At 36.4% G+C, this 23,571-nt stretch overlaps 1 protein-coding gene across 10 annotated transcripts in view; it reads left to right on the top strand.

The window, feature by feature from the left end:
* Positions 1-23,571, top strand: part of LOC139979932 (neurobeachin-like) — a 282,051-nt gene that overhangs the window by 69,011 nt on the left and 189,469 nt on the right. For 8 of the 10 annotated variants that reach the window (XM_071991173.1, XM_071991177.1, XM_071991179.1 and 5 more), the window contains exons 5-17: positions 1,758-1,853; positions 7,448-7,563; positions 8,368-8,494; positions 8,926-9,045; positions 10,846-10,992; positions 13,037-13,234; positions 14,195-14,358; positions 14,960-15,068; positions 16,075-16,227; positions 16,780-16,966; positions 21,031-21,173; positions 22,488-22,585; positions 23,127-23,219. In XM_071991173.1, the coding sequence (XP_071847274.1) occupies positions 1,758-1,853; positions 7,448-7,563; positions 8,368-8,494; positions 8,926-9,045; positions 10,846-10,992; positions 13,037-13,234; positions 14,195-14,358; positions 14,960-15,068; positions 16,075-16,227; positions 16,780-16,966; positions 21,031-21,173; positions 22,488-22,585; positions 23,127-23,219 (1,751 nt within the window). The remainder of the gene's footprint in view (positions 1-1,757; positions 1,854-7,447; positions 7,564-8,367; positions 8,495-8,925; positions 9,046-10,845; positions 10,993-13,036; positions 13,235-14,194; positions 14,359-14,959; positions 15,069-16,074; positions 16,228-16,779; positions 16,967-21,030; positions 21,174-22,487; positions 22,586-23,126; positions 23,220-23,571) is intronic. The other 2 variants (XM_071991176.1, XM_071991183.1) reach the window with 1 other exon arrangement.

Here is a 23,571-nt window from a genome sequence, read left to right as displayed (position 1 = left end):
TCAGTGTTGAGACATCGCCTTAATATGTAACCCCATCACTCTAAGGAAGTGGTCATTTTAAGCTTTTTGCCTATTATCTGAAACTGTGAAGTGGATAGATTATGCCTTGCTCTCTTATGCAGCCTGGCTGCATGATGCTGCAGCCTCATTTGTGGACTACTTTTGACACTCTCTTACCTGTCTCCACTCAATCACGCACTTTTCCATCTGTCTATTACCTGGAAACTCGGTAACATTTTAGAACCTTGCTCCCACCTTCATATTTCCAGTTCATTGCCCACTTACCTCTTCCTCCTGAATCTACCATGCAGAAGTAAATTATCATGAGTTTTCATGTTTTAAGGTTTTCAATTTCGTTGCATCAACAAAATGTTGATATTGGCTATATTTCAGGTTGTAGTTTTTCTTTTGTGAAGAAAGAAAAAAACAAGATTTCACTTGGCACCTGAAATCCTTTTGCCATGACATCCTCCTTCCACATCTTCTACAGATTGAGTGCTGTTGATAAAACATGCGGAACAACTGTTCTTATAATATTTATAAATTTAAAGCAAGGTTACTTTCCCTTGCCATAAAGAAATTTTGGGGTCATTTCTCACTTGCCTTTAGTATGAACCACTTACAATGTGTATGACTGTATGTATATTTGCTTTTATTGATAATTGTTATGTAAATTTGGTCCACTTTTGATGCTCACCTGTTCAAATAAATCCTTGTTGAAACTGTAATCTGGTGATGATAACTTGAAGTCTTATTTATAAGCAGATTCAACAGAAGTTCAAAGTGATAATTAACAGGAAAGCTTGGCATATGAATACTATACAATAATATTATGCCTGAAGCATACATTCTGTTATGTATATACTGTGTATAATGTTTAATAATTGGCCAAAAAGAAGTGAAATGTATATTCCGATTTAATTTGACTCGATATATAGTGACTGATGGATTTGCTTGCATGTTTGAACATCAAGCTTTTCACATTAAATCATAGTAGTAGGTGGTTCACCACTTATGGTCACCCTATAGTCTGGGTTCTGGGGTGCCATATAAAAGCATACACATGTAGTTTTTCTATGCTACAATGAAAACCTACAATGTGTATGCTTTTATATGACACCCCAGAACCCTACACATTAAAGTTTTTCTACACATTAAAGTTTTTCTATGCTAACAACTACAATTTGCTGTTTGCTTTCAAAGTGTCCATCCTTTGTCATCTATTCCTTTCAATGAGTAGTAATCATTTTTGCAGTGTTTTAGTAGGAGTGCACAGGATTGGTATGTAGAGAGCTTGAAATAAAAAAGAAAAGAAAAGGATTTTCATTCCTATTTAATGATTTTGTTCGTGCAGTGCAAAGTGAGTGATAAGAGAGTTTGGTTGGAATTGCCTGTAGCAGCGTTGTAACAAAGTGGCCCCTTGTAGGCTGTGCATTAGTTGTGTGTGCCCTCTAGTATTATTTCATCATAGGTCATTGGTAAATCATTCCTAATCCAGAAAAGTCTGTTTTGGTTTATTTTCCAAGACATGAACCAACCTTTAAAAGTGTTAAATTATAGTCATTTAAACTGATATGTTCTCTAGCATAAAATAACATACAATATTACCGACAAGAAAAAGAAGGCACCATAGTTGCAATGAGCCAAGTGGGGGGGGGGGGGGAAGGGGGAAGGAGTGATACTTTAATGGAGAGAGTTTTGAGGTATGTATGTTTTAGAGATTTATTTTTTTATCTCTTCTCTTTGTTTTCTTTCAGCCAAGGTACTCCATAAAGTTACTTAAAGCCCTCAGGATGATCCCCAAGAAACATGGGCCAGATGTGTTCTTTAGTTTCCCAGGAAAGAATGGTTCAGTAAGTATCTTTTAATGCAATATTTTTCATCAACTGAAAATCTCAAATCTATTTGATACTTTGTAATTTCAGAAAGTAAAGAAAATGAACACATATGAAGTTAAGCATTACTTTGCATTCAGTAACTTGGAAAACTTTGTTAGCAATTTTTATTATTGTTCAGAAATACAATCAGGCATTAATATTGTTTTCTATTGTTCTGCACAAAGCTAAGCATAACGGTATATTGAGTCTTTGAATGTTATCACTTGTATAGTATTTGAAAAAGTAAGGAATATTTATAGATCAAAGGCTTTCTTTCATAGCTAAAATCCTGATTATATAACAATAACTCAAATAATAATAATAATAATAATCAGTAGTTATTTTTATGACACATAAGCGACAACAAATGTGGGGGAAGCCTGCAAGGGCTTATGGATCACAACTTACATGTCGGGTGGCTTCCAATTCAACATTTTAACTCAAATTTTGAATCTTTTTTACAATAATAAAACATACAAGATTACAGAAATACAAAAATACAGCTCTACAAAAATAAGCAAAGAATAAGCGAATATTGAGATGCTCTAAGGATTCCAAGATCTTAACCAACTTAATCTCACATGGCACAGTATACTCAAGAGAGGATAATGTAAGATGGACACAGGCAGCCAGACATCAGAATATACCTTGTGATGAATTCGGAGGAAATTCTAGCCCAAACATGGACAAAAAACAAATAGTGAATTGGTAACAGTGACCATGGAGGTAGATTATCGCCAGTTCTGTTCTACTTTGCTGGCTGGAAGTGGTATAATCAGAGGTGTAAAGTAGGTCAACTAAAATAGTTCCTACACCAAACCTGAAGGAATTTACGACGTCCCCCCCATCGGGTTGCTCTTCGGGGAGGGAGTCTTGTTCCGATAAATTTTGTGAAGACATTGATAGCTGTTGGAATTAATTTTTGTGAAAGTGGTGACCAGAGAGAGGCTGGTGCAGAATTTCCGGTTGGAAATATTTTGAATGGGAGTTACTAGTGTACGAGATGATGAGGTCTGTAAATAAACTGTTTGTATTGTAAATGACAATTTGTAAACAAGCTGTAGATTAAAGAGTGTCTTCTTGAACAGTAAGTTTATAGTTGACAGGGAGAGAAAACTAGTCAACTCCAACTTACAGATATGTCAATTTGTAACAAATCAAGAAGTCCTGACTCACTCTAAAACGATTGATAAAGTAGCTAACAGATCAAATTTTTGGTCAGTACCAAGGCCAACTAAATATTTTGTTATGAGCACTCAACACTAGTTTGGCACTCGGCAAGTTAGATTACGTATATACTCTGGGAATTGTGCAAAATTAAGGTAAGAAAGCGTTTCTTTCCTCAGTGCAAACGAGAGATTCAATTACCGCTCAAACGGATGGAGTAACTGTTTTCTTTTCAAGCTGATGAGCGGAGAAGGGACAAAAAAAAATCCCATCTGCATTACGGAAGCGATAATCTAATGAAACAAGACAAGTCGGCTCTCAGAACTGGTTTAGCAAGACCACTGAATTGCAGAATGCATTCAAGTGGATTAGTTGAAAATCAATTCTAAATTATGGCAGATTTCACTGGTTGGATTAACACTGTCACCAGTAGGTTACAGTACAAGTTTCTGTGTACGCCTGGTTACTTTGCTGTAGATTAAGTACATACATAGTCTTCTATTTGAGTGGCAGAGACTGTCTTGTTGTAGTATCGGGTGTGGGCCTTACTATCATCGAGAGAGTATATTTGGTTATGAACGCACGGAAGTGTTTCTTCATTTAGTGTTTGTGAGTGGGTGAATAGCAGTGTGAAAATATTTGGTCAACTACAACTGTTAGGAAGTTTCTTTGCAGTATTAAGATGGGGCTTCCTTAGAGTGTGATCTAGTATTAAATATTGAATGTTAAGGATCGTTTCTTTCAAGTATTGGGTTTGGGTTGCCTTTAATGAAGTGTTAATGTATCCGGGCTGCTTTTCAGTGGGAAAGTATGTTAATGCAGGGATTGATTCTTTGTAGTCATGGGTGTGCTGTTACATGTACCTGGTTTCATTTGTAGGGAATATGATTAATAGCATTTGGATGTGTGCTAACTGCCCTCTTTACATTTTGAAAGTTGTTGGATGTATGCTTGGAAAATATCATAGGGGAGGAGGGAGGGGGGGGGGAGAGTTTGGCTTGGGGGGTTGTAGGCAAGTTACTCCAGCAGTAAAGAGTGAGTGCGCTTATGATGTATTTGCCGTTATGTTTGCACATGTGGCTGTTGCTTAATTGTAAGTGACTTAATGTTCAAACTTGTTTTGATATTCTGCCTTTAATCATAGAAATGGATGAAAATTTTATACTTTTTAATTTTCATGAGAATTTTTCTAATGAGTTAGTGTATCCTCTAGCAATAAAGAGCAGTATGTTCATGGCCACTCCTCAAGTAGATATTTTTCTAATCAACATTGGAATCGTATCATTTCTGCAAGTCTATTCTAGACCTTCTTGTATATATATCGTATACAATCATCCTCTTTAGAGTATTTTGGGTATTATGGAAACCTTGATGGAATATCTAATCTTGATTTAAAGTTCAGATAGCCTGGCAGACGTCAGAGTAAACCCAAAGCGCAGTTAGTTTGGTTGATTAATAATTCATAATTGAAGAAGGTTACTGTGTTATATTCTGAGGGCTGTTGTCTAATTACCAAGATTAAAGCCATGTTAGTCTAAGACCCACATGCATTGTCCTTGAGTAGTATTATCCCCTCCCAGGGGATTGATCTTCATCCCTCGATGAAAATAGTGGTGGCATTCGCCCCCCCCCCCTAAAATGTCCATTATCATCCTCGAAAGAACCATGTTTCTAAGGAATGGAGGATTGCATGGGGAGGGTTAACTGAGGGTTCAAAAAGGGTTAAATGAGGATTCGGAAAAGAAATGGTTTGGTGGGCAATCGTAGAGTCTTACAAACTGTGTTAGGTGGCGAGACAATATTTGGGCAAACATTGGCGGATGATTTGGTTAACACATATTTTTTTTCTTTTTTTTAGTGGTATTTTTTTTATTGCAACTAATGGAGCTTCAGCTTAAACAGTCTGGAAGGGTAATTATTTAACTGGTGGCAGCTTACCCATCCAAAAAGGTTTCCAAATGAACATATAACATTAAAATAATTGTCATTAAAATGACAACTGAAGAGGCTGCTGTAAAGGGACTTGCATCGCATTAAATTTAGTCTGCTCGGTCCGTTTCCACGGTTATATCGAATTGAATGGATTTGACAGATGTTGTTACAAAGCAAATATGTATTCACAAAATATCAGTGAAATATCTCAAAGTGAAGAATTGAGTCATATTTTAAGTATTTGATTAGTCATAACCAACAACACACAAAAAAAAACAACAATCATAAACGTTAAAAATTTAACCTTTAAATTGGATGACATATGACTCCTCAGGCCACACCTTATTGTTAATGTTAATCAGTAGTTCATTAAATTATAATAATAGGGACGTTACCTTTACCAGCAGTTTCTTTACACTGCAAAGCTGCCAGTGTCAAAAACCACTTGTGTTTGTGAAAGAAATGTTGATCAAAATAGCTCTTGGATTTGCTCGATCATTGATCAAGCTGCGAGAAGAATTACTCGTTATTTTTGAAGGTCTGATAATCTTGCTGCACATACACTGCATCATTGTTCAGCCTGTATGTTTTCTTGAAGTAGCTCGTAGCAAAGACTACCGCAGACGAAAAGATTTGTGGTGAAGAGAACGTAAGAAATATAATGATACAAGTTTTTCCTTCCCCATTCTCGTTTGTTTTTTCCCCCCTCTTATTCCTGCTTTATCGCTTTATCTTTCCTTGGATGTTGCTTAATTTGACATGTTACAGATTACTCTCTTAGAAATGACACACGAAATTGATCCGACTAAAACAAAAACAAGATCTCAAATGGAAAACATTCAAGGAAAAGGGAAGAAAACAGCAAAACAAAAAATTTGTTCTCAGCATGTTGTTGTGAAACTAGTAAAAACACATTTTGAGGAAATAGAGCAGAAAATGTACTAAGGGACGTGATTACTCTCAGAGAACATTTTTGTCGAACCAGAGTCGTTTACGAGACGAACCTTTCACAGGTTGTTTCCGACGATCCGACGAGTGGGTTGGAGAGGCTTAATTCTGTCAGCATGGATGCCTAGGAACCCTCTTGTAATGGATTTGAAGCTTCAGAGACGATTACTTTACCTTGAGAGTTGTTGATTGGGAAGAGAACTCTCTCTTAGATGTTATCGTGGATTAGCTCAGGAAAGACGCGATAAGTGCCTGTGGATTTTGACAATTGATTAGTCTAGATTTTTGTCCTACTTGGCACCTCATAGACAAGTGCTTAAGGTTACTGTAAAGCATTAAGAAGGAAACACCCACTCGTCTCGCCAGTAATGTCTTGTAGCAGAGTTTTGCCTGGTTTTCATAATATTGACTACGAACTAGGGAAAATAATGATGTCATGAGAAGGGTTTCGAGGTAATTATTCGGGGCTAGTATTGGAATCGAAGGAGGGAAGGTAAAGTGTAATTCTATGGTAGTGGATAGTAAAAAATTTAGCAAAAGAAATGAGTAACAGCTAGGCTTGTAGAGAGGGGCCTGCGAGGAGGAGAAAGGGGAAAAGGAAAACAGAGAATGACTAATACATGGAATTGCTCTAGGTGTAACACAGAAGAAGTGGACTCATTTGTGCCTTACGGAGCAAAGTTTTTCCAAAAGGAAGAATTGTAGTCTTTGCCGTTCTTTACGTTATTTGACAGTTGGAAAGGAGATGTCTTCACTAGTGTCTATGTTATACCTGTCTGCTATTTGTATACACATTCTGATCTAACTAGCTGAACAACACTTGGTAACATTGTAGCACAGTGCCCCCTGGAGACCCACTTAGGGTGCATTGCCTATGTCCACTCGGTAGCGTTAATACAGTGTGTATTCTTAGCTGAGATTTCCATCTGCTTTTAAGTATAGGAGACAGGGAAGTATTGTTATACATACATAGCCGAAAGTTTTACTTTGGAGACTTTCGCTGATGTAATGAGGAGGGTTAGGACCTTCCATGACTAATGAGCCTGGACCCACCATATCCGCACCCCTCATAATCCATTCTCAGGATGAGAGCATGAGAGATAGCTTTTACTATGGACTTGACGTTAGGTTTAGCATAACTTTCTTGTGTATAGGTTGTTGATGAATCTTTGAATTTTGAAGCAAGTAAAAATTATTAAATCAAGTGATAAAATACTCTTTTGTGGTGATGATCTTGGTTTACTTTAAAAAAAAAAAACCTTTCATGCAGTAAAAAAAAAAAATGTTAAAAAGCATGGAAAATGCAGGAAGGGAATCAGTGACCTACCAGAAAATAGTTTGAAGAATGTAAATGGAATGGATATGATAACAAGAGATTCATTTGCACTTGAAAGGGAATCGAAAAAGACAATAATGGGAACAGATAGCAAAGAGCAAACTTAAGACATACAGTATAATATCCATGCCATCTGAATGAATAATTTTGAATGTTAACTATGATTTCATTTTTAATCTTTCATCAGACAATTGCATTGCCACCAATCAAGACATGGCCATACCAAAATGGTTTCACCTTTTCAACATGGTTCAGGGTGGAGCCTCTCTCCAACATCGAAAGGGACAAACCATACCTCTACTGGTAAGAAAAAAGCATCTAGAAGGGGGACATTTTCAAATTTTGGAATTGACGACAAATTCGGGCCACCCTGGATAGGGTACTTTTAATTACCAACACATAATTAGTCATTTCTAATGGGGCTCAAATTAACCAATGGCGTTAACAGAAATTTGTCATAGTGTCCCCACCACTGGCAGTAGTGCCCTGAGATTTGCCCTTTACTGAAAGCAGCAACTGATGTGCCCCTTTTTAATCTAGTTGCCCTCTGTGCATAGTTATCTTGACATTAAAACTTCAGTATCTAAACTAAAATCAGGGCTCAAAAATCGTCCAAAACTCTAACAACAATTTTACAAGAAAACAGCCATGAAGTAGATCGGTGGGAATCCTCAATAAATGGTTGATCCTGTGTGGTGTGTCTGCATGTATCTATCTGTTTGTCTGTCTGACAGTAAGCTGAATCAGACGTGTGGAGGGTAAAAAAGTTCCAGCTTTGTGCCATATCCGTACATAATTTATATGACTTTGGACAAAAAAGTGGCCTTTAAATTTTATTTTAAATTGCCTTGGTGACCCTTTAAGAGCTGATAGTTTCATTTTCAATGAGAATCCAAGGCAATTTCTCACTTGCCCTAAAAAGTGTTTTCATGCCCAGATATCTTACTATGCAAGTACGTTTATTAACTTTGGGTAAAATAATATTTCAATGCAGAAGTTCATCTGGTTATATAATATATTTTTCTATTTAATTTCATTAGCCACTGCAATGTGTCTGTAGTTATCATACATTCAGTTTAATATTCAGCTTTTTTTCCTCCGTAAAAGCTTTCGGACCGGCAAGGGTGTCGGCTATTCCGGTCACTTCATGGGGTCGTGCCTGGTGGTAACCTCTGTCAAGGTCAAGGGAAAAGGTTTTCAGCATTGTGTCAAGTTTGACTTTCAACCACACAAGGTAAGTCCAGAAGAAGACTGTACCATATAAGTTCTGACGATTTTAATTGAATTTGTCAAGTAAAGACTTGCAATGTACTGTGTTATGAAACGTAGTATTACTCACCTTGCACACAGTAGATGTAAGGTGAGTAGGGTGGGGTTGGGCATTGAATATTTGAGCGATTTAGCTGATAAGTCTGGCAAGATGTCATAATTATTTCAGAGATCTACATACAAGAATTGAATATTTAAGTGTAATGAATGTAAGTGCAGTGTTACATTACATTAAGTACATACAGAATGACTCAATATACCATAGTTTATTTACATCTTATAACAGATGCTTGTAAGTTTCTTCAGTTTTTGTTGGCTTCTTTGTATTTACTTCGTTCCTCGCTTACCTGTCTCCTCAAAAGCTTAGCACCTCATTCTTCTTTGTTTTTCTCACAGTGGTACATGGTATCCATAGTGCACGTCTACAACCGTTGGAGAACCAGTGAGATCAAGTGCTACGTGGATGGTCAACTGGTGTCATCTGGAGAAATGCAGTGGAATATCAACACAAGCGATGTAAGTGGAAGAACCGCTAGAAGTAGGGGCATTGTTATTGATAAGGGAAGGTATGGAAATGAGGGTTGGGGAGGTTTGGAGGGACCCAGGGGTCATTCCATGCCGCCATGTCACCAAGTGGTCTCCAGGTGACCCGACTCCAATTTTGCTTAAATTATAGGGTCAGATCATTCCATTATTCTATTTTGCAATAACTTACTTTTAGAGGGGCGTAACGTTCGAACTACTCAAGATTATGGAGGTGAAGTTACCTGTGACTTTGTTTTGTGTATTCTGGAACAATTAGGTTGATTTTCAGAGAAAAAATTGGAGTGGCACATGGGAGATGTGTCCAAAGCTTTGTTGATGATTCGGTATGGACGTTTAGGGGGTCTTAAGGGTAAGCAAACTTTTGCATGAATGTATCCAATAATTCATTCTTAGTGACTGCCAATAAGGTTTGTACAAAACAGCTGTCAGAAGCAGGTAATATTTATCCATATAACCTTCTCTTCACTATTTAATGATCATATTGTCCTCATATTGTCCACATATTGTCCTCATGGTTTATTTCGATATGTGAGCTACAGTAGTGTAGTATTATTCCATAGAAACACATTTCTGCATGAGTCTAAATTACCCAATATGAGTTTTTATGGATTGATTACATTTTTCTATTTCTAAATTCATACTTGTGTTTATATTTTTGGAAGCTTTTGATAGCTTCTTGCCTTTGCTGAGTAATGCAGACTGTTTCTAAGTTTGAAAGTGATTTAGTTGATACCAAATGACATTGACATGTTAAAAGCAAAGTCATTATGTTAAACGAGTCATTAGTTTAATAATGACACTGCTCCTCTAGAAAATGTGTTTGGGTGAAAGCATTCCTTGGTTAACATGATTGATGTGAAAATGTGATTTTATTGTAATAAGAACTAATGCCTCATGTACATCAGAATAGTATATCGAGGCGGGGAGATAGAGAGAGAATTATAAAAGATTCACGCAGGATTTCTATTTTCTAGAAGAGACTCTAGACTATGTGATAGACGGTATCTCACAAATCTTGCTTCAGGATATATGTTTCAGCTTATCGAAGTTTGCATTTCCCACTTCTTAAACCTGGAACGTTAATATTAACCACTCAGTGCGAGGAATCAGCCCCACAGACAAAAATAGATGAAAAAGGGGTCTTTTTCTTATATTAGGGATAAACTGATGAGAGAAAGATAAATGTTTGGTAATTCTACTTAATTCAGTGTGTTTGTATTTCACAATTCATAGATACAAGCATTGATTACCTTTGAGATGATAAAAATGGAGGAAAAGAGAAAAGAAAGTATAAATAAAATAGTATACAAAAAGATGAAATGAGGCTATTTTTTCCGTGTAGCTGTGCCATAGATATATCTCACTAAACATACCCATCTAGTCTGGTTCAAATAATTGTTTGGATGTAATGTTCTAAGTATGAAAGAAGTCAACTAAACGAAGATGGAAATAATATAATTATTAAAAAAGATGATAATATAGTTCTCGTTTTCCTGATTCTCCATCTGACTGAAGTAATGATAATTTAGGAATATTGTTGGTTTATTGTGTATTTCAGTTGATGATTTACGTTTTTAATTATTTGACTCTCTGTCAACGGCAGACATATTCGGAATACAAAGTTAGTGGTAGGCAAAGTGGGGGGGGGAGGGGTGCTCTGACATTTCAACCAATCGATGTAAACATTCTGTGAGCTCATTTTTGGACAAAATCTATAGATATTAGTGGTTTTGACTCTCATTAATTTCTGTTTTTTTTTTAATCTCACAGCCATTTGATAAATGTTTCTTGGGTTCAGCACCCTCTGCCGATAAGGAAAGGACATTTGCAGGACAAATGGCATCGGTTTATCTCTTTAGCGAGGCACTGACACCTCAGCAAATCACAGGGATATTTAGGCTTGGGCCTAACTACAAGGTAAAGTACCACAGAGGGGGCATGCTCACAGGAGATATCTATGTCACAAAACAAGAAATCAATTTTGATAGGTTCTGCCTCGTGTTGGATGATTCGATAGTTTGAAAAATTGCAGACAACTGTGTATCGATTGAGGATTGTTCTTAGTTAAACGAGACATGTTACCTCTGTCCTATATATATATATTTATACTGAAAATTACCATGAGACCTCAGTAGTACTAGTTGTGTACTAACCAGTCCGTAGTCAGTGGGGATGATTTGATTTACTTGCAATTATGAACACAGAACATTAAACAAACCAACGAACTGCTCCCTGTTAGAACTATTTATCTGGAGGATTTGCCATCGCAACACATAGCGATGTTATTCAGAAAGTGTGAAAAATTGTTGAACACTGCATGTTGATTGAAAACTTACTAGTCCCCTGGGACAGAGTCAAAATGGAAATATTTTAATGGATGGGATTTAAATACTTGATATTTTAGATTGGATTTTGTACAATTGACTACGGTCTTATGTCTACAGCCCTGGAGGGCTTGTCAAGAGAAAATGTTTAATAGCGTGACACAGAGAAACCAGCTAATGAACTGCAAAGTTATGTTTAGTATTGTTGGAATATCAGAGAATAACCAAGATCAATGCAAAATGATACTTTACAAAATAAAACAGTATATATTAGTAAAAGCATGAAAATGTAATAAAAAATAAGTCATTTGTTTTTAACTATAGAAAAAAAAAAAAAAATATGTGTATACAGCTTGTTTTGAAAGCTTTTCCAGCTTTTGTTTGGTCTAATGTAAGCATTATCCAAATCAGATAGCCGGATCCCTTTAGTGAACCTCTCTGTAATAAGCAATCCAGTAGACATTGACCGCGTGTAGTGTATTAAGGCTTACAACGAGATGGCTTATAAATGCTCCCAAGGGATGGATCGTTTTTACATCATGATGCAAAGAGAGGAGTCGATGGCTGCCTCTTTCATCACTTCCTCTCTGTTTTTCATCCCTTCCATGATGTTAAAATTTCCATAAAGTGAACTTTATAGTCTGCTTCTACTATCACCCTCTGCTGTAAATTCCATGAGTAGTTTTTTTTTACATTTTATGGAAATTTTACATATCTGTGAATTCTATTTACAGTCAGTTCTCTCACTGGTCAGTGGTTTCATTTGTCCAAGCCACGTGAGCTTTACCCAAAAGGGGTTCTCATTCCAGCATTAACTACCGTATTCTTCTCTCACATCTCGTGTGTAATATTTGTTGAATTTTGAGGAATTCCAGCCAGAAACCTTCTCCATTTATTTTACCCTCCCTAAAGTTATCGATACATCAGTGGCTTACAAATGCCAGGTACAATTTGACACCATTTGAAAACATTGCTTAGGATTGCAAAGAATCAGTACTTTATGAGGTAATAGTTAACATGTCAGACAGTGAAAACTAAAGATCAAATACAAGAGAGCAAATCCTCATAGAAGCTGATCTCATCCCAAAGTTTGGTCATGTGACTGACTACTGTGATGTCATCACTCCTGAGGCACTCTGTCATACACCTGCCAAATGTGAAGTCTGTTTTATAAGCTTGGACTTCATCCATGAACTTTGACAATTTAACATTTAATGCAATCTAAACATTAAAAGTCATTACTTTTCTACATGGGTATCAAATGCCACTTGGCATTTACCTCCATTGACAACTTAACCGAGTACTACCTTCAGTGACTTTAAAAGTATAATAGCTTAGTGTAGTTGGCATGAACATGTGGTAGGTCTACTGTTATAGTTGTTTTATCTTTTGAAAAGATTGAATTTGATTGTCTGTCGATTTTCTCTCGATTTATCGTCGATTTCAGGGATCTGTGGAGACATTAAACAAACCAAACTAGCAAAATTCATTCTGTTCCAGCTCATTTGATAGTTTGAAAATATTTTCTGCAAACTCAGCTTGTTGCTTAATTAAGGCTGGTTGAAGGTGAATTTCCATTGGGAAGGTCATTGAACTAGAAAGTGATCTTTTCTTGTTTCCATCCATTTTGATTCCAGAACCACTTCAAGTTCCCATCGGAGAGTGACATCAGCCTGCCAGATACCTACAAGAAGGTCCTCTACGATGGCAAGTTGACTCAGAGTATCGTCTTCTTGTACAACCCAGCCGCTACAGAGTCACAACTCTGTCTGGATTCATCACCAAAGGGAAACTTCTCCTACTTTGTTCACTCCCCTCATGCACTCATGGTCCAGGTGGGTGATAAAACTTGTCTTTTACAAGAAATAAAAGAAAGCAAAAAGGCCTTCACATTCAAGAAACTTTAAATGATTGAAGCCTTGCCATTTCTTGTCTTCTCTCGAGTTGACCTTAAGACTCTGTTTCTATATAAAAAATAAACTTCTTCTTCGCCTAAGAGTCAAAATATAAGGAAACCTTACTGAGGAGAAATAACAGGCAGTGAGTGAAAATCAATGCTTGACAACAACACTTCCCTCTCCAGTGGGAACCACGACTACTAATGTCTCATGAATATTCATGACATTTTTTCTGTTGTCTTACTCTTGTCGTGGCATATAAACATGTGTTCTCATACAGCTGCTGTTAAGTTCTAAATGCTTGACTTCTGTTGTGAAGTGTGTTGACAGGTTTAGCGTTGGGAATTGTATGCCGGAGATATTCGTTCAGTTTAAAGTGAACTATTTAAAAAGAACAGGCGAATTCATAGTAGATGTATTCCTAAGGGAGAATAGACCCCCAATAATAACATTTGTACAGTGTGTGCATATAAGTGTAAAATTTACGAACAAACAAACTTGTTCACCTCCAATACGGTACCCTTCATATATACTTAAAAGAGGCATATTGAACTTGGAGTAGACTTAAAAAAAAAGAAATTCTCTCACAAAGTTGATTAGGTCGGGAAAAATTGTTGTATTGTTTGAATGTAAAGCATGCAGACATATTCCCTTGATCCAGTGACTGGATTTATTCATTAATTTATTGTAAATGTCATCTTGCTTTTATTCATTGAAAACACTGGTACTGATATTGATATTTTCCACTTGAAATAAAAATCGCAACATTAAATAAATTAATTCTGTATATTGTTTCCATTTAATCCCTGATGCATTAATGAGAATTCTGTGAATTTTCGAAGTCATGAATTCACTCTTTTTTATCGATCGTAATCGTCTTGCTTTGTCTCTCGTCAGGACGTACGTTCTATTGTGACACATTCCATACATAGTACTCTTCATTCCATCGGGGGTATCCACATGGTCTTTCCCTTCTTCACGCAACTGGACTTTCCGCAAGCATCGCCAGACGACGCCAAGGAGGGCGCCGATGCACGCAGCCGAACAGAGTTTGAAATCGGGTTAGTCTCCGTGACAGATTGATGAATCCCAGATATCAACTTTCTCTAGTATAGTTTTATCTGACATTTGAAAGACATTAGGTACTTTCAGATCCATTAAGTGCAGTTTATAACTTGCTCGTGACATTTTCAAGTTTCAGTCTGCTCGTGCCCTTTTGAGGTGCTTTCTCATGATTCTACGGAAAGCAAAAAGGTGATAGGATACAAAAGTGGCTGTGCAATATTGATTAAGTATTTCAGTGTTAGTGTTGTGGTAACTAAACTTAGTGTAGTGGAGTACATCTTGAGGGTCGCATTGTCTGTTTAGTGGATAAAGTTAGAAACAAGTAAACAAAACCAAAAAGTTTATTATCTTGAGTAAATTCTACATGGAATATATTCCATAAATATACTCTTCTTCAGATACAAATTTAACGAATATGAAATGGTTCCAACCTACCTAGTTTAAGTTTACATCACATCTTCCAGTTACGTTGTGGATTATCACGTGCTAACTACAAAGATGGAGGTTTCTTGATTTTATTCACCACTTTTATTTTTACTTCCACAATTTTTGTCCGTTCTGACTTGCACCTCTTTGTTCTCCCTCTCCACCTTTCAGAACCCTGTTATTGGGTTTTCTCTGTGACCTCCTGAAGCAGTCCATGTCGACTCAGCAACAGATGGTTCATGGCCGTGGATTCATCATGCTGGGATATCTACTCCAGAAGGTATAGGGTCTTTTAAAATATTTAACAAGAAACCAAAAAATAAAAGACAAAAATATTGCTTTGGTTGCTTCTAGATCTTGTGACTTTGAGGAAGGGTTAAAAACTTTATGCTAGCCTGCAAGATGTCCCTGGAATTAAAGATGCCGTTCTTAATGATTAAATTGTAGTGGGAGAAAGGAGAGGGTGAAGGGATTATGAAGGGTGTGGGTGGGGGAGATTACGGTTTGAAGAGAGATTTAGGGGGAATAGATAAGGAAGAAGCTAATTATTGAGAGCTTCATTACTTTGTGCTAACTTTACTTTTGACAAGAGCAATTGCATGTCAGAGCTGGCATGTACATTCCTAGTGTTACATCTGCATAACCTGGGTAGCTCTTTGTAAAACTCTCGGGTGAAAGTTAAAAGATGGATTTCATCTCCTATACCACTTGCAAAGTTCATAACACACTCTCAGTCCTGTACAGTGTGATAATTGTTTGCATACTGGGACATGAAAACACCAGACTTGAGTCCTACCTCCACTATAAGGTAGATGTTCCCATATGGGTATCACATGCAAGTACTTACTGCAGACTGAATTTACCTTCATATTGTACTTCCAAATCGAATGGCGCAGTCTTCTAGGCTACTCCGATACTCCAATGCCATAACTGTTATAAGTAAGAATTCATTAGCTTGACTTTTGTCATTTTCATTTGAAATAATGATGGAATTGTTGAAAGTTGTCATAATTTCTTTACATGTTCATTATTATGGTGATTAGTTCTCTGAACAACAGTTTATGGGTGATGAATTTTTTTTCTTTCGAGTGGAGTCGTTCCTTACTATGAACTTTAACGTCCACTTGGTGAGAAACTAACAACTTGTCACGGGTTTGAACAATTACAAATCCTATTTTTGGGTAGTATTTGCTAGATTTGGTAAAAATTGTTGAGCTGACTCCAAACGATTCTTTAAGAGGCGTTTACATATCCAATTTTTATTTTTTTATTTTTTATTCATACAGGCTGGCACAAACCACATCACAGAGAGTGCTCTGGAGACCTTTCTTGATCTTGCCAAACATTTCAACAACTTGCCCAGTGGTGTTCAACTACTGCGCCATCTCGTTGATCACATCCTGTTCAACCCTGCTCTCTGGATCCATACACCTACAAAGGTCTCTTAACATTTCACTACTTACTGCAAAAAAATATTAGAAGTGGATGACAAGAACCCCAAATATCACGTATTTTTCAATAATGGTTTTATGGAATTATTATGGAACAATTGATAAATATTGAATTATGTTTCTATCTCCTTATATGTGATTTGATTCAATGAAATAGGCTTGAATTTAGACATTTAATGGAACCATGCATTTAAACTCTTTGAAATTTGCCATCCTTCCACAAAAGAAAAATAAAAAGGAAAAAGACGGAGAAAATAAATTGTGATTTCATTGAATATTTTGGTTGTTTTGTGGTTGTTCTTGTCATCATCAAGTTGTAAAGTGGGTGAAGAGAACTAAAATTTGAAAATAAGGGTTTTGTATTGTTTCGGCACTTGTATTGTTTCTGTCACTGTGTTGTGTTATGTGAAAGTATTAATAAGACAGTTTTGACAATTAATAGAATAGAAAACTTGATTGGCGCTGGTAATAAATATAAATCGCAGGATCGATCAATGTGGTCAACAGTCTCTCTCTCTCTGTTGTATTTTTTGGCATCAGGTCCAGATCTCACTATACACGTTTCTCGCCAACGAGTTTGTGGGACAGGCGTCGATCTACACCAACATTCGTAGGGTGAGCACCGTACTGCAACTCATGCACACGCTCAAGTACTACTACTGGATCGACAACCCTGAAAGTAGGAGCGGTATCGCTCCGAGGGGCTTAGGTGAGTTTCCTGTCGATGGTAAGTGGTTGGTTAATTAGTTGGATTCTGCAAGCTTTGCTTTCGCCCAGCTGAAACCTCTGCTCTAAACCATCCAATATTATCTTCTCGTCTGATTGATGTGTTTAGTTTTTGTCGGTCTGTTTATTTGTTATTTTGTTTATGTATTTACCATTTTTTTTAAAATCTCTATGGGTACCTACTACAACTCACCAACATTGCGCCGCCTCCTACTCCCCCACTCTCCCCCCCCCCCCAAAAAAAAAGTTAAGCTTTTTTGCAGCAGAACAAGAAGTATATTGGTTTTAAAAGAAAAAAGAAAAAAACAGAAGATGAGACAAACTGGTCTTATCCAACATAATTAGCACTGTAATATAGTGATGTATTTGATTGTTTGGACTCTAAATTAACATGGCTCGATTAGAAAATGAATAGTTTTAAAAATCCAATTCCAAAGGTTTTACAACCAACTTTGTAGCCCTTTCTGTCATTCACAAGTGTAATGGTTTCATTAAAACCTTTAGTTGTACTGTATTAACCATCTTTTTTTTGCAAATCAGTAGCTGTGAAAATCAATGCAGAAATATGAAATCCTTAGATTAATAATGTAGACAGGTGTCAATTTGACATGGAGGAGGGAGTGGGGGGGGGTGAGGGGGTGAGGGGAGAAAAGCCTGAGGAAGATTGCATCATTTAATGAGAATTGTGGAAAGTTGTAACTTCTAAGGTGAAGGCAGGTGGTTTTATAAGTGGATCAGTAGACGAAGTGTTCTGTGTTATTATAGCTGCTGTGCAGAGAGCAATTTTCAATTGATAATTTATCAAGGGAACAATCTTTTTTTCCCATTTTCCAAGGAGGTTCTTGAAACTGCCGAGTTTATCTTAAATCAGTCCGCACAGGTGGAAACGCTGTGACTTTTCCACTTTACCTGTATTCTGTAAATACAGTTTCTCGTTTAATAATAGCTAACATAATATGATGATAAAAGTGCTTCTAGAATCGGTTATTTAGTACCTGTGGAAATTTGGGTGATTTTTCATTCTGAACAGCCTTTTTTCGCTTTCTTTGCTCTGAAACTCACAAATGAACTTTAAAAAATGCTCACCATTTGCTATAAGCTTAATGTGTCCAATGGCTAATTTTGTGTTGCCATGGAAACTACCCTTGAATTTTAGTGCATGAAAATTATGTGTGGTTGATTTGCCTTAAATTATAAAATTCTGCTAATATTAAAATAGTTTGGTAGACAAATCTGCTGAAATTAGACAAAACAGATTTTGTGAACATTTGTAATTCACACCCTCACATATCATATAGCTTTTGAATGCTTTTTAAATCGCAAAATCATAGGCTTGAAAACGTCCAGCATGTTTACCTTGCTAAGTTTGGTATCTCACCATCAGTGACTCAGGAGTGATAGAAACTCTCGGATAATTGTCACGAAATGTACCCACACACTTTGATCTCAAAGATTGTCCATTTTACGCACTCACTGCAAATTTATTAAAATAGTGATAAAGATGTCAAATAGTTACAGAAAAGGATGCAGTTTCAAATGAGTTGTACCAAATTATAAAGAAATATTTAATTAAAGCAATTAACAGGCCCCAAGTTGTCTTAAAAAGTTTTATCAGAAACTCTCATGACGTTTACAAAACATTAAGGCTCTGAAATCCCTTCATTGCCAGGTATATGGAATAACAGACAAGAGTCATTACTAGATGGAAAGAAAAAACAATTATTGATTTCTATGAAACAAAGCTTCTGTTACCCTCGAAGAGACATTTAAAAGAGTATGTGGACATGGAAAGTCCAGAAAAGTTGAACTTATCTAGTTTATACCAAAGAGGACATCTTCATTGCTCTTTGTGAAAAGTTGAAGCAGTTACTTTGTTGACCGACCATCTTTGCTGCCAATTTTGAAAGTACAAAGTTAGAAGTATAACGGCTAATAACTTTATGATGGTATTGCAGGTTTTATCTTTATACTGCCCTCTCTGCAAACACTTTATCAATTACTTCCCAGCCTAGGTTGGTTACATTTTTACATCTGTCACTTTCAAATACTGATGTTTATAGTTTTGTTTTCCAAACTGCTTCAATTTAAATCCATTTTATCCTTAAAATTGGCTGCTGTTCAATTTCTATTTACCCTTTTCTCCCCCATTGTTTTCTTTGAAGATTCTTCTCTCTTGTGAAGATCAATTTTTGAGTCTTGAGAGGGATTTTGTGTTTCTCTGAGAGCAATTGGAGCATATTATAAACTGAAATCAACTCATGATCACCGAATAATGTTACTGACAGTTTTTGGCAGTGTAGCAGGTCCACATGTATAAAGAGGTTTTTTTAAACATCTATTAATAGCTATCACATGATCTGTTAGTAGCTATCACGTGATCAGTGGCTATATGACTGGAGATATCACATGATATATGATATTTGTCGTGTGGTAGGTGTCACATGATGAATTGTAATAGAATGGCAAGTTAAGACATATTTATATAATTCTAAGGGCTTTTAACATCTGCTATCAGCTATCACATGATCAGTGGCTATATGACTAGAGATATCACATGATATATGATGTTTGTCGCGTGGTAGGTATCACATAGTGAATTGTAATAGAATGGCAAGTTAACACGTAATTATATAGAAGAGCTTTGAACATCTGCTAGTAGCTATCACATGATCAGTGGCTATATCGCTGGAGCTATCACATGATATTGTGCTTGTCATGGTGTAGCTGTCACATGATGAGTGGTATAAATATTGGAGCAATCACAAGACATGGTTCTAGTAATGATGTAGCAGTCACATGATCAATGGTTGTAGTATTGGAGCTCTCACATGATCACTTATTGAACTATCACACAGTGTGGTGTTTCTTATGTGATGGCTGTCACATGATCAATGGTTGTAATTTTGCAGCTATGACATCATATGGGATATATAATATATTGGTGCTATCATCACATGATCCTTTCATCAGTGGTTCGTAATAGTTGCATTCCATGCTGAATGGTACTCTCTTTCATATCAGAAATTACAAATTTTGCAAATTGTTGCAACAAATTCTTGTCTTTTGAAGAAATCAATCAAATGTTCCATGAACTCAAGTGGTGATGTTATTATGGTATGATGTCAAAGGTCATTTGGATTAAACACATCTTCACCCATCCCATTGATGCCACACATCATCATAATGTTAACCGACACTTAATCTTTGCATTTTTTAATATTTTAATGTCATCTCATAGTTTTAAACGTTAGGTACTTAACCTTATCAGTGACTCTCACCAGTTAGGTTTTATACTTTATGTGAAATTTGTTGTTTTCCTTCAGGCATTAACACATGTCTTACGTCAGTTTTCAAGTTAACTGTTGCTGTTTTGTCATTTATCGTTATACCATGCAATGGCAATTGAGTAAATATGCCATCCCATTTTAATATCAAAAATAATTTATACATTAAACATCGCTTTTGCTGGCTTTTCAAATAACTTTTAACGATTAACATTTGAGCATCGTAAACATTAGAGTGTAGCCGCTGTGTCTATTATGGTCGCTAAATGTTAGAAATGCAAACAAGTGATGTTACTGAACTTATGGAAGAGGTAAAGAAATGGACGTTTTATATCTGCTTGAAAATTCATCTGGAGTTTTAATCATGAGAATTAGTATGAGCATTAGTTCTCCTTTGTAATATCTTACCGCAATCTTGGATTAAAATAATGACAATAACATCAAAGCTTTGGGGCAGACAAACATCTTCTTTGAACTCAGATATGCACATAATATTGAATTTATTTTGGTATTATATGTAACTATAGGTATTGGCAGTTTGTTTATTATTTATAGTTTATTTGATGGAATGTTGGAAGGTAGGCAGATACAGAGGTGGCAGTTTTAAGTTCTAATATTAAAGATACTTGGAAAACACAGTAATCTCCCCCTCCCCCTCCCTTCCCCCTCCCCTCCCCCCAAGATACCTACCCACTATAACAGATAATAGTAAAATTATGAAGGGACACATACTTGCCATATATTAACAGGCCAATTTTTTTTACCCTGTTTTGTTTAACAGAGGGCGACAGACCAAAAAGTCAAGATTTGATCCATCTGCGGGGATTGATTCTAAGCATAACGAAACAACTCATCCTGAAGGAGAAGACTTCAAACGATGAAGAATTGCAGATTATTCTCAACTACTTGGTGACAATCCATGAGGTCAGTGCGGCTTATACTATGTATGTGTGTATGTATGTTAGATCCGCCTGCAAGCAGGAACTCGCGAAGAAGCCCCATTGGCTTATCAAAGCCGCAAGCTGACCGAAGTCAGTCAGATTCATATTTAACGTCCATGATTATGAATTGTCAATTGTCAACAACTCTGTAACCGGACGGCATACATTAATCTTGGAGTGACTCGAACCGGGGACCTTATGATTGGAAGGCACCGGCATTAACCACTGAGCTAACACTCCACTACTGCCATTAGATATTATCCAACATTCTTATACTTAAGTCTGCAGCCATGTTATTCATGTAAAGTCATGTAGGTAGACACATACGTTATCACACGTGTATATTCGTACATGCATAGCCATAACCATATACTTATATACCTAAAATAACATACATATAGTTGTACACAGATAATAATATACATATAGACATGTACATATAGTAGGGGTCACATAAATACTCTCATATACATATAGTGTACATCAAGAGTTCTTTTTATTTAAAGGAATAACAAAAGCAGGGATCAATGACAATTAATATTATTCAGTAAATCAATATGGAATATCAAACATATTATTTAATCAGTGGCGGCTTACTATGTACTGTGGTGAGGTCTTACAGTAGGAGTCAATTTTCAAAGCGAGCGTATTTAGTCAAACAGGAAGCGGTTCACTTAAATATCGAGTAGTAGAGAGTTTTGAGGTGACTGAATATAAATTGTCTTTGATCCCTGCCTTCGTTATTCCTTTAAGTCTTGAGACTAGTGTTACATGTTAAAGCAAACATGTTCACACACATACCCACATAGATATATTCACACTGTATAGTTTGTATGTATAGTCACAAACGTAAAGTTAACATACATATAGACATACATTGGTCATTTTATAGTGGCAACATAAATGTTGTGCCTTAAATATTCATATAGTGACATTTATTTGGATGAAGGTTGTTTGTAGTTGAAGCCACAAAAGCTCAGCAGCTAGGAGACTATGGATTTGAAACGAAGACTTGTTAAAATATGGTGGTAGTTTCAGGGAGGGTTCTTGGTCTTAAAAAAACACTTCCTGATTTTGATGTTCCAAAAAGAGGTAATCCGGTTGGTTTAACAGGATCGGTTGAAGGGATAGTTTCCTGGTGTACAGAACACAGTTGATTTTATATAGTTTGTTTGTATTCTATAAAGATGTGTGTATTTGTGAAATGATTTGATTTAAACAGGTTTTTAACAGGTTTATGAACACGACATCACTTTTAATTCATGTTGAAACTATTTGTCTTTAAACTCTCTGACAGGATGCCAACTTGAGGGATGTCCTCCAACTTCTGATGTCATTAATGGCTGAAAATCTCAATGGCCTGGCTGTCGCCTTTGATCGCAAAAATGGAACTAGGTAGGCCTCCTTTCCAATTTTAGCCCTAAAAGGGGCATTTAGAGGCTCGTTCACTCAAAGATAACCTTAAGGCAACAATCAGGGTCTCATTCGACTTTCAGGATCACACCTCAAAGATAGACACAGGCAGTGTCATGCAGGAGTGTAATATTCTGTAGATTAATAACAAAAATTAAAAATTAAAATGAGAGGTATCAGTGGTTGGCTTTGTTACTTGGTTCTTGTCTTCATATATGATTTCATATCACCAAGATATGAAGTGACTTTTCAAAAAATTTGCTGCCATACTTCATGAATTGGGGATGATGTTATCAACCTCATAGCAGTGAAGGTATAGGTGAATTACTTGTCATACTCACCAGTTTCAACCCCATAACACTGAAGGTATAGGTGAATTATTTGTCATTCTCACCTGTGATTTAGTCAACCTCCTCACACTTGCACATATGTTTGTGGAATTATTGAATGTTTTATATATAGCTGGAAATTCTGAGATGGGCAAACTTTTCAATCACTCCATTGATTAATTTCTTCTTTGCAGGGTGATTTTCAAGCTTCTTGCCTCTGGTGATGAGATGGTTTGTGCAATGGCCTTGAAGGTTCTAGCTCTCTTCCTCAGCAGGCTACCGTCAAAGTAAGCACTCTCTTCAAAATTATTTCTTGAATTGGCTTGGCAATTCAAATTCTCAAGGATCCCATACACAGCAGTAGATTTAACAATGTCTCTGATTAATTAGTCTCAGGGGTAACTACGTACTTCAGAGGTATGCAGTGTACCAATGCATTTTTAAATATAAAAGACACTTTGTGTGCATGTTGCCAAAACCAGAGAGATGAGATTACATGTAAAAGGCATTAACTTTGAAAATTTAAACCAGCGGAAACTGCCCCGAAATTATAATACCCCTCAAAGCCATGGTACTTAAATTCCCTCTCTTAACAGGGCCATGGACGCTGGCCAGAAAGTTGTGCGAATAAGAACAAGT

The sequence above is a fragment of the Apostichopus japonicus genome, chromosome 14 (genome assembly GCF_037975245.1).
Source record: "Apostichopus japonicus isolate 1M-3 chromosome 14, ASM3797524v1, whole genome shotgun sequence".
Lineage (NCBI taxonomy): Eukaryota > Metazoa > Echinodermata > Holothuroidea > Aspidochirotida > Stichopodidae > Apostichopus > Apostichopus japonicus.
This window is presented reverse-complemented; position numbering and strand designations above follow the sequence as displayed.